Source organism: Octodon degus, unplaced genomic scaffold (genome assembly GCF_000260255.1).
Source record: "Octodon degus isolate 3935 unplaced genomic scaffold, OctDeg1.0 scaffold00077, whole genome shotgun sequence".
In the NCBI taxonomy this organism is placed as follows: domain Eukaryota; kingdom Metazoa; phylum Chordata; class Mammalia; order Rodentia; family Octodontidae; genus Octodon; species Octodon degus.
The window spans coordinates 11,009,612-11,023,782 of NW_004524653.1; the positions used below are offsets into that span (position 1 = coordinate 11,009,612).

At 49.9% G+C, this 14,171-nt stretch overlaps 1 protein-coding gene and 1 pseudogene across 1 annotated transcript; both read right to left on the reverse strand.

Annotated features, from left to right (window-relative positions):
• Positions 1 to 594: 594 nt before the first annotated feature.
• Positions 595 to 11,346, reverse strand: Cd40 (CD40 molecule). The gene is made up of 9 exons (XM_004636121.2): positions 11,260 to 11,346; positions 7,844 to 7,922; positions 7,404 to 7,529; positions 7,013 to 7,159; positions 6,597 to 6,690; positions 4,126 to 4,187; positions 2,170 to 2,268; positions 1,998 to 2,026; positions 595 to 1,450 (listed from the first exon to the last, which is right to left on the reverse strand). The coding sequence occupies exons 1-9, from the start codon at positions 11,308 to 11,310 to the stop codon at positions 1,283 to 1,285; spliced, it is 855 nt and encodes a 284-aa protein (XP_004636178.1). The 5' UTR covers positions 11,311 to 11,346; the 3' UTR covers positions 595 to 1,282.
• Positions 11,347 to 13,470: 2,124 nt separating this feature from the next.
• The window catches only part of LOC101590878, a 2,055-nt pseudogene continuing 1,354 nt past the window's right edge, over positions 13,471 to 14,171 (reverse strand).

The window sequence follows — 14,171 nt, forward strand, 5'->3', positions numbered from 1 at the left end:
AAAAGAGAACAGGACGGGTTATTTTTATCCTGAGATCCTGCTGGGGGGAAGGGGTACCATCTGACCAAGAGGCAGCAGCTCCCATAGCAGTGAGGTCAGAAGGCAGTGGGGACCCAGGATCTCCCTGGAAGGAGTGACAGACGTAGGTGCCAGGGAACAGGCAGATCTGGGAGAAACAAGGACCAAGACTGGGAAGCTCAGAGCATGGCATCTCTGCACCCTGCTGCGTGGCCATAGCCAGGTCGCTTCAGCTCTCTGGGCCTCTGCTTCCTCCTCTGTAAAAGGAGGAGGGGTGCAGACCCTGCCTGCTCCGGAAGGCTGTGTTGTGAGCATGAACCAAATGGGGCGGATGCCTTGCACGCTTTCCGGAAACTGGTCTGGAGGGGCAGCAGCCTAGGGACATTCTTATCCTCAGAAAGTGCCCTAATTCCGGGAGCCTGAGAGCAAACTGTCAGCCCGTGTCATCCAGCATGTCCACCCCCATTTTTCTTTTTGCGTGTTTGATTTTTTTTAATTACGTAAGTATTATATGAATTCACTTTCCTTTGGGAAGAAAATAAAGCATCACAGGAAACCAAATGCCCCCATCCACTCTTCAAGTTGAGGATTTCTTTATATCTGTCTAGAACCCTTTCTTACCTATATATATGACATACGCTATTTTTATACATGGATCCACAATTCTCCTATATTTATATGTTAATATATACACATATTATATACACTATTATATTTTTATATATAGTGTATATATATGGGAGTTTTCATATATGCCATCTGACTTTCTCATGTGGCAGTGTTTTTGAGATCCTGTTGTATAAATGCTTCCAGTTCTATGTAGACAGTCCCCTGCAGATGGACAGTTCAGTGGCCACCAGTTTTTCACGATGACAAACAGCGCTGCAGTGGGCATTGGTGTCTATGCCTCCCTGGGCTCATGGAAATCACGTGGTGAGGCCTGGTCCCCAAACTGCAAGGTTGGGTTGGGAGATGTGGGAGGTGTTCCTGTACTCTCCCAACACCAGAGCTCTCCCTCCAGCTTTAGAAGCAGGCAGGGCAGTTGGATGGGCTCCAAAACCCGCACCGAAGTTCTCAGAGGTGAACTGGTCCTGTGTCGCATGCTGAGCCTAGGGCTGCTCTCAGACTCTGGCAGTGCAGGCAGAGGGGCCTGTGCCTGGTCAGAGTTAAGCTCCCCTCTCCATGCTGTCACCACTGCAGAAGTGCCAGGCTCTCCATCCGGGTGCTCTGTGCCCATGCTGCCACGTCCTAGGTAGGCACCGTCTCACTGTCTCTCTTGCACCGAGATGCGGCTCTCCTTGCCATCCTCCTGGGTAACTGGCTGACATCCATGCATAGTCTCCTGCACTGGAGCACCGGTGTTGTGGCCAAGGAAATCATCCGGGTCACCCATTTCCACAGGACCTTGCCAGTCAACCGTACAGTGGAGGCCCTTGGAAGCCAAGGTGGAAAGAAGTCACCCCTAGAACAGGGCAGCTGTGCCTTGGAAAGGCCCCTGCCTGGGAAGTAGGTCCCCTCCCAAGCCCCTTCCCCCTTTCCAGTGAGCCAGCGCAGATTCTTTGGGTGCCGCCTGCCCCCTGCTGGCCACACCGAGGGTGACAAGAATCCACTGGCTTCACAGTGACCGCCAGTGTGTTCAAGAAGCTATCCCTTGGTCCCCCACTCACTGGGCCCTTCCAAAGCCCAAAGGAGGAGTCCCCTCTTATTCAATGCTAGGGAAGGAACAAATAACCATGAGGATTCGGCTTTGTGGCAGGGAAGCCCCAGAGAGAGGTGAGCTATAGGAAGGTGACAGCCAGGATTGAGTGGACAAAGAAGTCAAGGTTGGCACATCGGGGTGAGTAGGGGCGAGGGGAGCCAGCTCTGCTGCCATCCTTCTGGCTGCAGAGTCTCTGGGTCAGTTTTCCTGGCCCATATGTGACAACAAGTCCATCTTTCCAGCTTGCCAAAACTCTGACCCAGTCCCAGGAATGACTTACCTTATCCTTCGGCTTCCTGAACACCCTTCCTAAAGGAAGGAAAAGATTGAGGAGTTGCAGAGGCCAGTACAGGACCAGAAATATTCCCCTGTGTTTTACCCTCCCTCCTTCCCTCCTTCCCTCCTTTTCTCCTTCCCTCCTTCCCTCCCTCCCTCTCCTCTTTTCTCCCTACCTGGGAACTTGGTGAAGTACAGAGACATCAACAAGATGGCAACCAGGACCCCAATAACGAGAGGGATCACCAGAAGGGCTCGACTCCGATTCTGCAAACCTAGACAAATCAAGGCTTTGGCGTGGGCCTGCCTGTGCGCAGCTGTTCCCACCCCCATGCCTGAGACTGCTGTCCCTTGCCAGACTCTAAAACCCTTTAGTGTCTGAACTCATCTACATCAGAGGTTTCCCATGAGTGGCTCTTGGGGAAATCTGGCTGGCAGATGTCTTTAGGGTGACCGGAACATTTTGTAATGCTTTTGAGATATCTGCCAACATTTTAAAGTTGGGAAATGCCATATTTAGAATCTGAGCATCTAGACTCACAAACTGGGAGGGGCAGGCCCCTGAGGGCCAAGATCTCTACCAGGCAGCCTTCGGTTAGAACCGCGTAGGGGCGGCTGGCTGGCCTGCCTCTCTAGCACTGTACTCTGCTAGATACTGAAGCCCAGTTCCACTTTGTCCGCATTGCTGCTTTTGCTACAGAAGAATCATAAAGGAAAGCATTTCTTGGGCTCAAGTCTCTCTTCTAAGTCAGCAAATAAAGGAAAGCTGAAGGGGCAGGTGGTCTCCAGTGTGAGACAAGGGATGCAAACACTTTGGACAAAACTGAAGAGGATACCAAAAAAAAAAAAAAAAGTAAGGACCAAGTACTTTTTTTTTTTTTTTTGCAGAACCGGGGATTGAACTCAAGCCCTTACACTTGCCAGGGAAGCGCTTATTCCACTGAGCCATCTCCCCAACCCCCGTTTTTTTGTTTTGTTTTTTTTCAAACACTTTTTTAATGCTGCATTTTGAAATTCAGCCAGTCACACCAAAGGAGCAAATGATGGCCAATGCCAGCCACCTATTTTTTTTTTTAATTTTTTTTTTTTATTTATTACATTTATTTATTGTGTGTGTGTGTGGCCAGCTCAGCCCACCAGGGGGCGGGGCTGGCTGGCATGTGGTGCTGGGGGATCGAACCGCGGTCCCTGTGCTTTGCCAAGCTTGTTTCAAGTAGGTGCTTTAGACCACTGAGCCATCTCCCCAGCCCAGCCGCCTATTTTTAAAATATAAAGTTTTGGGCCGGGGAGATGGCTCAGTGGAGTAAGAATTTCCCTGGCAAGCACAAGGGCCTGAGTTCAATCCCTGGTTCTGCCAAAATAAATTAATTAATTAAATTAAAAGTTTTATTGGAGCCAGAGCCAAAATTAGGGTAGAGTGAGGCAGGGTCAAGCAAAGGCAAGGTCAGAGCCTGCTTGATTTAAAATTTTTCTACCCTACTCATCATGAGGGGTTTTTGACATTTTGATTTTTAAATATTGCATCGAAATGTTGTCAGCTTGATTACTGCAGCTTAAGTCACTCCCTTAAATACTGGGCCAAGTGCCTCCCTCCCCTCTTTCTAGTCCAGCCCTACCAAAAGGAAAGTCAATTTTGAGGAAGAGGAAAGACAGTGTACTTTTCTGAGCTCTGTCTGGCCCTTTTCTCTCGTTAACATGACCCACCCAGTCCTTGTGGCTGTCTGAGCTTCTGGCCTGTGCCGCAGGCCAACCTCCTCACTCGCACAGCACAGCCGAGGCCAATGGGGGCCGTGTTACAGCATGCTGGCACTGAAGCATGGAGGGGCAGAACCAGCACCCACGCCTGATGTTCATGCTAACCTACCAGGGAAGTCACTACTGTCGTTCCACTTTACTGATTAAAAAACAAAACAAAAAAAACAACCCGATGCTCAACAAAGGGAAGTAACTTGCCCAAGCTCCCAAGGTAAGTGGCAAAGCTGGATGCCACACCCCAGCCTGCCTTCTCCTCCCCCTTTACCTCCCTACTCCCCTTTCCCTACCTGGTGTCCCTCTATGCCTCAGTCTCTCCAGTCAGTTCCCCAGTTCCCACCTTCCTAGGCTGCTACCAGAGCCAGTGTCCTAGGACTCACCACAGACAGCATCGGAAGTGCTCGTTCCCGCCTGGAGCGCCACCAGATATTTTCTTTCACAGCTATACACAGATAGAAGCATGCACACACACACACACACACACAGAGAGAGAGAGAGAGATAAAAATAACGTTAGCTCTTCCCAACCACAAAATGTCCAATCCCAGAGGGAGGCAGTGAAAGCTCAGCAAGCCCAGGTTCACTGAGCATGCACTACGTGCACCTGTCTATGCTGGCTTTTATGAGAATAGCATCGACTCTTTCTTATGGAACTCGAGTGCAAGGAAACCACAATGGCATATGTGGAAGGACTAATAAAGACAAGAGCTGATAATGGGTATCCAGCTCTGTGGCACAGGCCAAAGGGAATAAGCGTTGTTCAGAGTCAGAATCCACAACAGCCAGGATGGAATAGTGATGGGTTTGGTTTAAGCCAAGGCTCCTCAACCTCATACCAAGGACCTCTTGGCTGGTCAGTTCTGTGAGGTAGGCAGGGGCTGGAGGGCTGCCTGAGGACAGTAGGATGTTTAAAACATCCCTGGCCTGTACCCACTAAGTGTCGGGAGCATCCTCCTCCCCAATGGAAAGGTGTCCAGTCATGGTCAGTGTCCCACAGGGAGCAATACTGCCCCCCAGAGAGAAGTTCTGGTCTAAGGGTCATCAGTAAAGAGTTCCCTGTGGAAGAAAGACCTGAGAGGACCCTGGAGGACATAGCACATAGAACAGCAGTGCATTCCAGTGACATGGACAGTGTGATGGAAGGGAATGTGGGATGGTGTTAGGGATGGGTGGATATTCAGATTGACAATAATAGGGCATGAAGGTCTCAACTGGGTGCAGCTGGTAAGTCCCATTAGCACCCAACCAGAGAGGATCAGCTGGCCAGTGAGCTCAGGGGTGGAGAAACTGCAGAAGAGAGGGCTGCCAAGAGGCATGTAGGGGACTCTTCAGGAGATGAGAGACACCTGGTCCCGGTGGCCCCCAGAGGAGCAGGCACAAGTGAGCTAAGACGGTCATTACAAAGGAACGCCCATCAAAGGTGGGAGAAAGAAAGGAAAGTTGCAGGAAGAGCACACCATTTAGCCTTACAGGAGCTTATGAACACTTTTATGTATCTTTTTCTCAGGCCTTGCAAGAAGACAGCATTCCCATTTTCCAGATAAGGACATCATGGTTCAGTGTGTGAGCTACACATCTACTGAGCTGCAGGCTACCTGCAGGGCAGTGTGCTGATCTGACAAAGGCCTGAGAGCCTCTAATTATAACCAATACTTGCTAGCAAAGGCTGAGCACCTGCTCTGTAGCAGACTCTGTTCCAGGCCCCAGGGATGGATGGATGGAAAGAAAAAAGGCCACCGGGGAAAGGCAGACAATCAAACATACATGATGTGTTACTATTTGCGCAAAAAAAAAAACAAAAAGAGGAAGAATATGCATGTGTGTGTGCACGTGCACATGTGCATACATGTGTATGTTCAGATTCATTCATGCAGAGTGTTTGCAAGGGCACACAAGAAAAGAGGCAGCCCAGGAGGAGAACTGGGTGGCTGGGGGCTCAAGTGAGAGGGAGACTCATCACTGTGGGCTCCTTTGTGTTTTCTGTCCACTGTGCCTGCTTTACCCATTTTTTAAAAATTCAACGTAAAAAGTTAATGGGGCATGTGTGTAAGGGGTCTTCCAGGCAGAGGAGTTTGAAGCAAGAGAACCGTGTGTTCAGGGGATGGCAAATAGCATGTCAACAGGATGCAAGAGAAGAGAGGGAAAAGAGAGAAGGGAAAAGAGAGAGAGAGAGAGAGAGAGAGAGAGAGAGAGAGAGAGAGAGAGAAGAAAGCAGAAAACACAGCTAGGGGCACATGCTGCCCGGGAGTCTGGGTTTCCCCCTCAGGTAACACAGAGCCATGAAGCATTTTAAATCAGAGAGTGTCATGGTCCAAAAGGAACTGTGGAAAGCTCATTTTGGGAAGAGCCCAAAAAACCAGCTGAAGGAAGGACACGACTGGCAGGGTCTAGTGTGGAGGCCAAGCTAAGTGATGAGAGGGGTTCCCAAAACTCTCAGGCCAGATGGACAGGACATGGCAGCTGAAATTGGAGAAAAGGAGAGAGGCTCATGGGGTGAATGTCCAGGGTCTTGATGTGCCTTTCACCCAGGGAAGAGGCATGGGCAGAAGGGCCAGAGAAGGGGCATAAAATGGTATGGGCAGACAAGCAGAAGGAGGGGCACAGGGGGCATCCCAATATGCCCAAGGGGGAAGTGTTTTGAGAAAATTGGGAGATCAACAGTATCCATCACACTAAGGACATCAGGCAAGAAAAATGCATAAAGTGCCCATTAGGTTGGCCACAAGATCACTCTGTGGATGTTTCACAAGTGCACAAGTGTGTGGCTCTGGAAGAGCGGGGACTAAAAGATGGGGGGCTGGAGAGAGAGAGGCAGGGTTCATGGACTCACTCTAGGAGGTGAGTCCTTATACCTTGTCCAAGGGTGACACTTTTCAGAAGCAGATGACACATTGGAGAAGAAGCCATCCGGGCAAGGTTCACAGATGGTATCAGAAGCCCCTGTACCTGGGAGTGGGAAAGGAGAACACACCGACCATCAGATGGGCCACTGGCCCAGCTCTCAAGGGAGCCAGTGGCCAGAACTCATGCCCTGGGAGAGGGCTGCAGCCTAGTAGGACCCCTCCATGGCCTCCCAAGGCACACGTCCATGGCAGGAGAAAGAATATGAGGGGCCCTATTTCCTGCTTACTCTAGTGGGCAAGCTGACCTAGGACGGAGTCTCTACTCCCTCCGCCTTGGAGCTAACTGCCCACTGCCTGGACCCTCACATTTGACCCCCAGCTCTTCTCTCTTGCCTGCAGAGCTGTGTCTCACACAGGTCACTTACCCAGCTCCTTGACCCCAAATCCAAGGCCACAGGAAGTGTGCAGATCACAGTGCTCACAGGCATCATTAGTGCAGTGGCGGCCTTCCTCACAGACACAAGTGGTGTCTGCTTCTAAGGTGCCCTCTTTCTGGACCTGGAGCCCTAGATCTGAACAGAGATGAGCAGGAAGGATGGGAACCCCTTGGTGGGCCATGTTTGGCTCCCCACTCCTCACTGCCTGTGGTTTTTCTTAAACTTGCTTTCAATTAAGGATAGCAATCAACTTACTTAACAACCAGTATGACCCAAATTCTAGCCAATCAGAACAGACCCTAGCTATAAAATCAAATTGGCTGCACTGTCAAACATATCAGCCAGCTCCCAAGCATCCCTTTCCCAGAAGCCCACCCACTGGGGTCACAGTATCTGTGCACACGACAGTGTCTCTCTCTGTTCCAGGTGTCTAGGAATTCGCCTTGTTGGCAGCGAACGCATTGCGTGGCCTTGAACTCCGTGCATTCATCCACCAGCTTCTCTCCTGGAAAACAGGAAATGAGGTAGCACTGGCCAACTCAGTGAGTCACACCCTAATCACAACATGATCCGGCTGTGCTTTAAAGGGGAGGTTCAAAAATGAAAGTGTCAGACCCTTCAGAGTCAGGGAGGAGAGATGGAAGAGACAAGAACCCCAGTGAGTAGATAGAGGTCACCCTGGCAGAGAAGGAACCCAGAACATTCTGAAAGCAAGGCAGAGGGGAGAAATGGGCGCGTCAGACTTGATTTTGCAATTAATATGCGGGGCCTGGATCTTGTAGCACGCTAGAAGGGGTCCCCTGTGGGGTGACGTCTCACCTGGTGGACACTTATCACAGCACACATTGTCTCGTGGGAATTGATTTTCCGTGCACATAGGAGGTGCCTCTGGGTGGACCTATAAACAAAACTGTGTAACTGGAAGGAACCTTGAAGTCTCTGTGATTCTCCCTTGGCAGGAAGGTGGAAAGGCAGCCAGGACACCAGCTACAACTGATGTGGAAGCCCAAAGCAGAAGAAACAGAGCCTGAAGAGTAGTGGATGTATTTGTTTAAAAAAACACACACAAAAAAAAAAAAACACTGTTGACTGATCTGATTATAACAGCACCCAGCGAATCATCCCAGTGCTTTACAAAGCAACAGCCTGGAAACTCATAGCATTCTCTGAACTGATCCACTTGATTCCTGTGTCTTCATTCTTTTCAATGACCCCCCAGTAAGGCAAGAGAATCCCAGTGTCTCCCTCAAGCACTGAGGCTAGCTGGCTTTGGCTGGCTGCAGGCCTGGGAAAGGCGCTAACAAGCACATGGCCTCTTCCTCCCGTTCTTCTGTTCCTCTCCCGTCCCTGCTCCCAGTCCCACCATGGTTTTTCCCTTCAGCTCTGCGTTGTCTGTTCACCAAAGCCCCTCCTCATAAAATGCTAGGTCAGTGGAGCTGGAAGGATAAAATCCAACTCCTCCATTTTACAGAGATTGACACTGACCACCAAAGAGACTGAGTCACTTACTGAGTGCCCTGAGAACATAATCTGAATGAGAACTCAGTCTCCCCATCAATTGGTGGTTTGTCTGTCCTCTTTCAATGATGCCCAGATACTACCTGTGCTATTTAAATAATTTTCTCTTAAATGTAAGCCTTTTATCATTGCCATGAAGCAGAAGAACCAGTATCACTTCTCATAAGTAAAAGGAAATCCTAAAAATAAATTCAACAGAAACAAAACAATGCTGTGAAACCTCAGCTGGTTGTCTGGCTTGCTCAATAAAGGCCCTCCACCCCAGGCCCACTCTTGATTTTAGTTTTAAAAGAGGACTAGCGAGTCTTTGAGAGGCATTAGATGTATTCCAGCTCCAGAGACTTCTCCCTTCAAAAAAAAAAAAAAAATGAAGAGGCTTATAAAAAAGAACCAGAATATGAATGCATCTTTGGTTCTATACCATAAATTACCCTACACCTTGAGAATAGCCAGTGGAAAAAAATCACAGGCTTGAGAGTAAGGCAGCTTTAGGCTCTCCCCTTTGTAATACATATGAGTTACTCTGCTTCTCTAGCCTGAGTTTCCCTGCCTTTAAAATGGGACTAATAGGAGCTGGTGAGATGGCTCAGTGGTCTGGGGCACCTACTTAGAACAAGCTTAGCAAAGCACAGGGACCGTGGTTCAATCCCCCAGCACCTCATGCCAGCCAGCCCCACCCCCCTGGTGGGCTGAGCTGGACACACACACACACACACACACACACACACACACACACATAAATTTAAAAAAAAATGGGACTAATAATACCTGCCCTGCAGGTTGGGTTGTGAAGATAAGAAGAAACACGTGTATGTAGGCTGGCTAGTGTCTAGACCAGCGATGGTGACCCTTTTAGAGATTTCACTGGTGCAAACAGCCCACTGTGGCACACGTGCCCTAGTTCACCACCACTGGACTCTAGGCCATAGTAAGAACTCATTAAATGACAGTTTTAATTATCACACATAGATGAGTGCCTGGTTAGATGCCCCGTACCCTGGATAACTGGCTAGCTGGCTGAGATCCAGCTAATTGCCAGCTCTCATTCAACCTGGTACCTTAGCACATTACTTACACAAACACATCTTATCCAAAATGGGGAAAGAAACAGAAAAGGCGACTGATGCGCCCCCACCCCAGCACGTTGCGAGCGAGGAACCATCCTGTGAACCTTGCCTCTGCATGCCCAGAGCAATGCAAGTCCCTCGTCTCATCTTCAAAAATAGGAGAAAAACAGCTCCTGGTCTGAAAACCTGTCATTCCCCATGTCCAGTCCCCATAGCTCCTGTACTTCTGCCAAAAAAAAAAAAAAAATTTCAGGACCAGGGCTTAGAGATTCTCACCATGTGAGAGAACGGCTTAGAAATCAACAGATGCAGATTCATACCCAGGTTCTGCCATGAACTAATTATGAAACTCTGGAGAAGACAGTTCCCCTTCTTGAGCCTCAGGTGATTGGTCTGTATAATGCAGGAGTAAGGAAGAGTCAGGTGTAGACTATATGTAGTGTTTTCAGCGCTTGGCAGATGTACAGGAAGATCTTAGCTAATGTTATGGCCAGCCTCTACCTGGAGCTTAAATTGGAGGTTATGAGAGCATAAGGGCTACTCTTGAGAAGCTCAGGAAACCGTCCCCTCATCTCCTCCAGCTCTCCCCCACTCCATGAGTGTGGCCTTCCTCCTGCTTGCCTTCTCCGGAAGAGCCATTCCCTAGAGTGAAAATGAAAGTTTGGAACCAAAGCAGCGTCTCCACTTTTTTCCCTTATGATTGATGCCCTCTCCACTTACACACACACACACACACACACACACACACACACACACTCCACAGGCTATTCCTGTCCACAGACTCCACAGTCCCTGAAGGAAGGGGGAGGACCAGGGACTAGGATGAAAAGGCCAGGTACTTGGGGAGTTCCCAGCCTTCAGAATGAGGAACTACAGAAATACATTTAAACGAAAAGTGAGTCAAGTGTGGGCTTCTGAAAAACCCAGTGATATGCTTGATTGGATCTCAGCTCTTCTGGTACCTGGAGAAACCCCTGCTGGTCTCCCGACCCTTCCCCGGGTTCCAGGAACTGTTTGTCTCCCACAGGGTACTCCCATGTCATCTTCAAGAGAAGGAGATATGACCTTGGAACCTCCTCCTAAATGGGCTCACCCAGGATTAGGGTGAGGGGTTGGAGGTGTGAAGTGGACCTCCCCGCAAAAAGTGCATGCGTCTCTGTCCCCATTTCTTGTTCCCACAAGATGCTCTGGAAAAAGGAGGCCGCAGCTGGTGGAGAGATGATAAGCCCTGGAGGCTAGCCTAAAAGCACAAGAAACAGACCAGACCCACCCGGTCCTTGGCCGACCTCCTCCCGCCCTTTGAAACTCCTTTCGGTCTCTGTGACCGGCGCTAGCAAACCCAGACACCACCTTTCTGATCGGATAAGAGATGGGGGCTCCGTAAGCCCCCACCCATCCACACTGTCCAGGCACTTCTATGCAGTAGTGCCTCCCCTGAGCTGTGAGCTAATCGCAACCCCAACAATCTGGCAAAAGAGGCAGCCCACCTTAATTTTAGCAAGGATCTGGGGTGCCCTGCCCAGCTCCCACACATCCTCCTGTCCCCTCAAATCAACTAGGAAAGTCTCTTTCGCTAAGTCTTCCTCCTGCCTTTCCATTTCCTCAGTCTCAGATCCCAACCCAAGTCTAGTGGAGACAGAAACTACTCACGGCTGTCAGCAAGTAGCCCCAGAGCACGCACAGCAGCGCCAAGCGAACCATGGCGGGGTGAAACCCGGGTGTTGGGAGCAGGGGGCGTGCGGGCGGGGCCTCTAGTAACTCCTTGGCCCTGCCCAGGAAAGGGGCAGAGTCTTTGAGGACCAATCGCATCATCCTGCGAGATAGGGGCGGAACCAGAGGCTGGATCCAGCCCAGGGATTTCCCCAGGACATTCCCAGCTTTCATTCTCTGGAGTTTAGGGACGCGCTCCGGGGCTAAGCCAGGAGGCATTTAGTCTCAGAAAGGGCTCTAACTCCTCAGCCTCCGAGACCCCTAAAATCTTGGTGGAGGCGGCCCTGGAGCCAACCTGCTTCCAAGGGGGTGGAGGAAAGACAGGGATTCCTATGGGTGCTGGGATTCCACAGGGACACTCCCCTCCCCGGGCTCCTTTCCGCCCCCCATCAGCCTCCGGGAATTCCAGCAGAACTGAAAGCGTCTCCACTGGGGATAGAGACCCCTAAGGAAGTCCCCCCCAACCACCACCACCAGAGAAAACGGGAAGGCCGAAGCTGGAGCGGGGAGGCGTTTCAAGGAAACGGGTGTGCCAATTCAGTTTCGCTCTCTTTCAAAGGAAACTCCCTCGTTTGAGCGCAGCCTCTCGTCCAGTGACCACCCCCATCTAGTATCCTCGAGTCCCTACCGGGTTCTATTCCATCCCAGCTCCCATCCAGCTCTTGAAGACAGGCATTTATTGGGCGGACCAGTCTTTCGTGGGATCACAGTACGCATAAAGCTGTGAGCCTCGGGGTCCTTCCTCGACTCCGCATCTCCTGCATTCCGCCCCCTTCTCCAAGCCACTCCTGAAGCAGTGCTAGCCATGTGCTCTGCAGCCTGGATCACCTGGGCTCTGGCCCAGGATCTGTCGCACCGAGTTCCCTTGAGTCAGTCTTTCTTTTCTTTCTGGGAAAACTGACTTCAACTCCACCGCTCTGAATTTGTAGGCCAGGCCATGAGGAGGAGCCTGCTGGCCACATCTTTTTGCTGCCGAGGACGTACTTGTAGGTCTCATGGATTCTAACTCTGAAATCCACCCCTTGTCTTCTGCCTCCATCCTAATTCCGAGGCTATCCTTGTCTCTCATCTGGACCGTGCCAATAGCTTCACTTACTAAGTGCCTAGTGAGCACCTATGGCATGCCCTTTCTGTCTCTCTCCTCCCCCGCCCCGTTGGCCCCTCCCTCTCTCCCTCTCCCATTTTTCTCTTGGTAAACTCCAGATCTGATCTGATGGAGCCCTTTCCTGTTTAAACATCTCCTGGGCTCCCGGCGCCCTCAAGATGATCCAAACTCCTTATGCTAGGGAGCAAGCCATTTCCCACTCACCCCTGACCTCTCCAGCCACAGCCACTTCCTGCCCCTTCCTCCCATTTATGCTGGCTCCCACCACATTCACGCACTCTCTAATTCTCAGGCCCATGTTTGGTTTCCTTACTGTGGGTTTTTTTTTTTTTCCACCCTCCCTTGCTATTTCCTTACTTTCCTTGTCCTTCCTAAAACCAGTTTATTGTTGCCTCTTCTTAAGCCTTCTCCCGAACTCCCTACAGTCTCGCATTTCACATGCAAGGCCATCTCTTGTGTCTACCTGGCCCCTTTGATTGTGAGCTCATTGAGGGTAAAGCTGAACTGATCCCAGTCTTGGGCACATAATAGGACACCAATACACTATTTTTCTTTTTGGTTCTATTTTCAGCCTTTATTTAAAGTACAGGGCAGTATTACAGTTTCAGTTCATTAATAAATCCTGTGACTGGGCCAGGGAGATAGCTCAGTAGAATAAGCGCTTGCCTGGCAAGCACAAGGGCCTGAGTTCAATCCCCAGTTCTGCAAAATAAATAAATAAATAAATAAATAAATCCTGTGACTGACAATAAGTATGACCTGAGCTCCAGGAATAAGTGGCTTTCCAGTTCAGAGGGAGGAGAGAGAATGGGTAGATCCAAGATCATCTCCCACCTTACTCAGTAAGCTACCAAAGGGTTTTGGCTTCAGCTTATTGAGGGCAAGAAGGGCTACTGGTTTCTGGATATCTGTGTTATCCATGATCTTCATTACATCAAATCAGAATCTCCAATTTTTCAAATGAATTCTGGCAGAAGAAAATAAATCCAGACTGGCTTTTTTGCTGGATGACTACTACAAGTATCCTCCATGAATTGGCAAAATCTTCAGAGTGCCTTGTGGAGCAAGGAGCCTTTCATGTGCTCCCAGTTGTCATACAGTGCATACAGGCTAGTAAGTGTCCGGTCTGCCAGAGCCCCTCGTGCGACTCCTCAAAGCCCACCTGTAACATGCCCGTCATGGTTCCGGCTGCCGCTGTGTTCAAGTCATCTTCTACACCTCGTGTTTTCTCAATGATAACACCACATGCACTATCGAGCAAAGCAGAGAACCTAGGGTACTGGCCCACAGTGCCACTTGCCTAGTCACCATATTCAAAATCTGTACATTTCTTGGTTTAGAGCAGGCCATGTTCTGGGTTTCCTTCAATCCTAGCCAAAGACTAGGATTGAAGGAAACAGTTCATTGCCCCAAATGCATCCCCAGTCATGCAACATCCTCCAATGGTCTCCCATCCAAGTACTAAGCAGGCCCAACCCTGCTTAGCTTCTGCGATCACACGAGATCAGGTGTGTTCAGGATGGTATGGCTGTAGACAACATCCTCCAATGGTAAAGAAGCCTAGTTCAAATCTGCCCCTGGGTTTTTTTTTTTTTTTTTTTTTTGAAGGTCAAGCAATCTTTATTTGCTGGTGGCAAAAGGCCACAATGCTTGAGTACTTAAGCCTAGAGTTAACAGTGACTTTTATGCAGGGTAAACCAAGGGGGGCTAGAAAGAATACGAACAGAAAAATGGAGGACCAGGACAA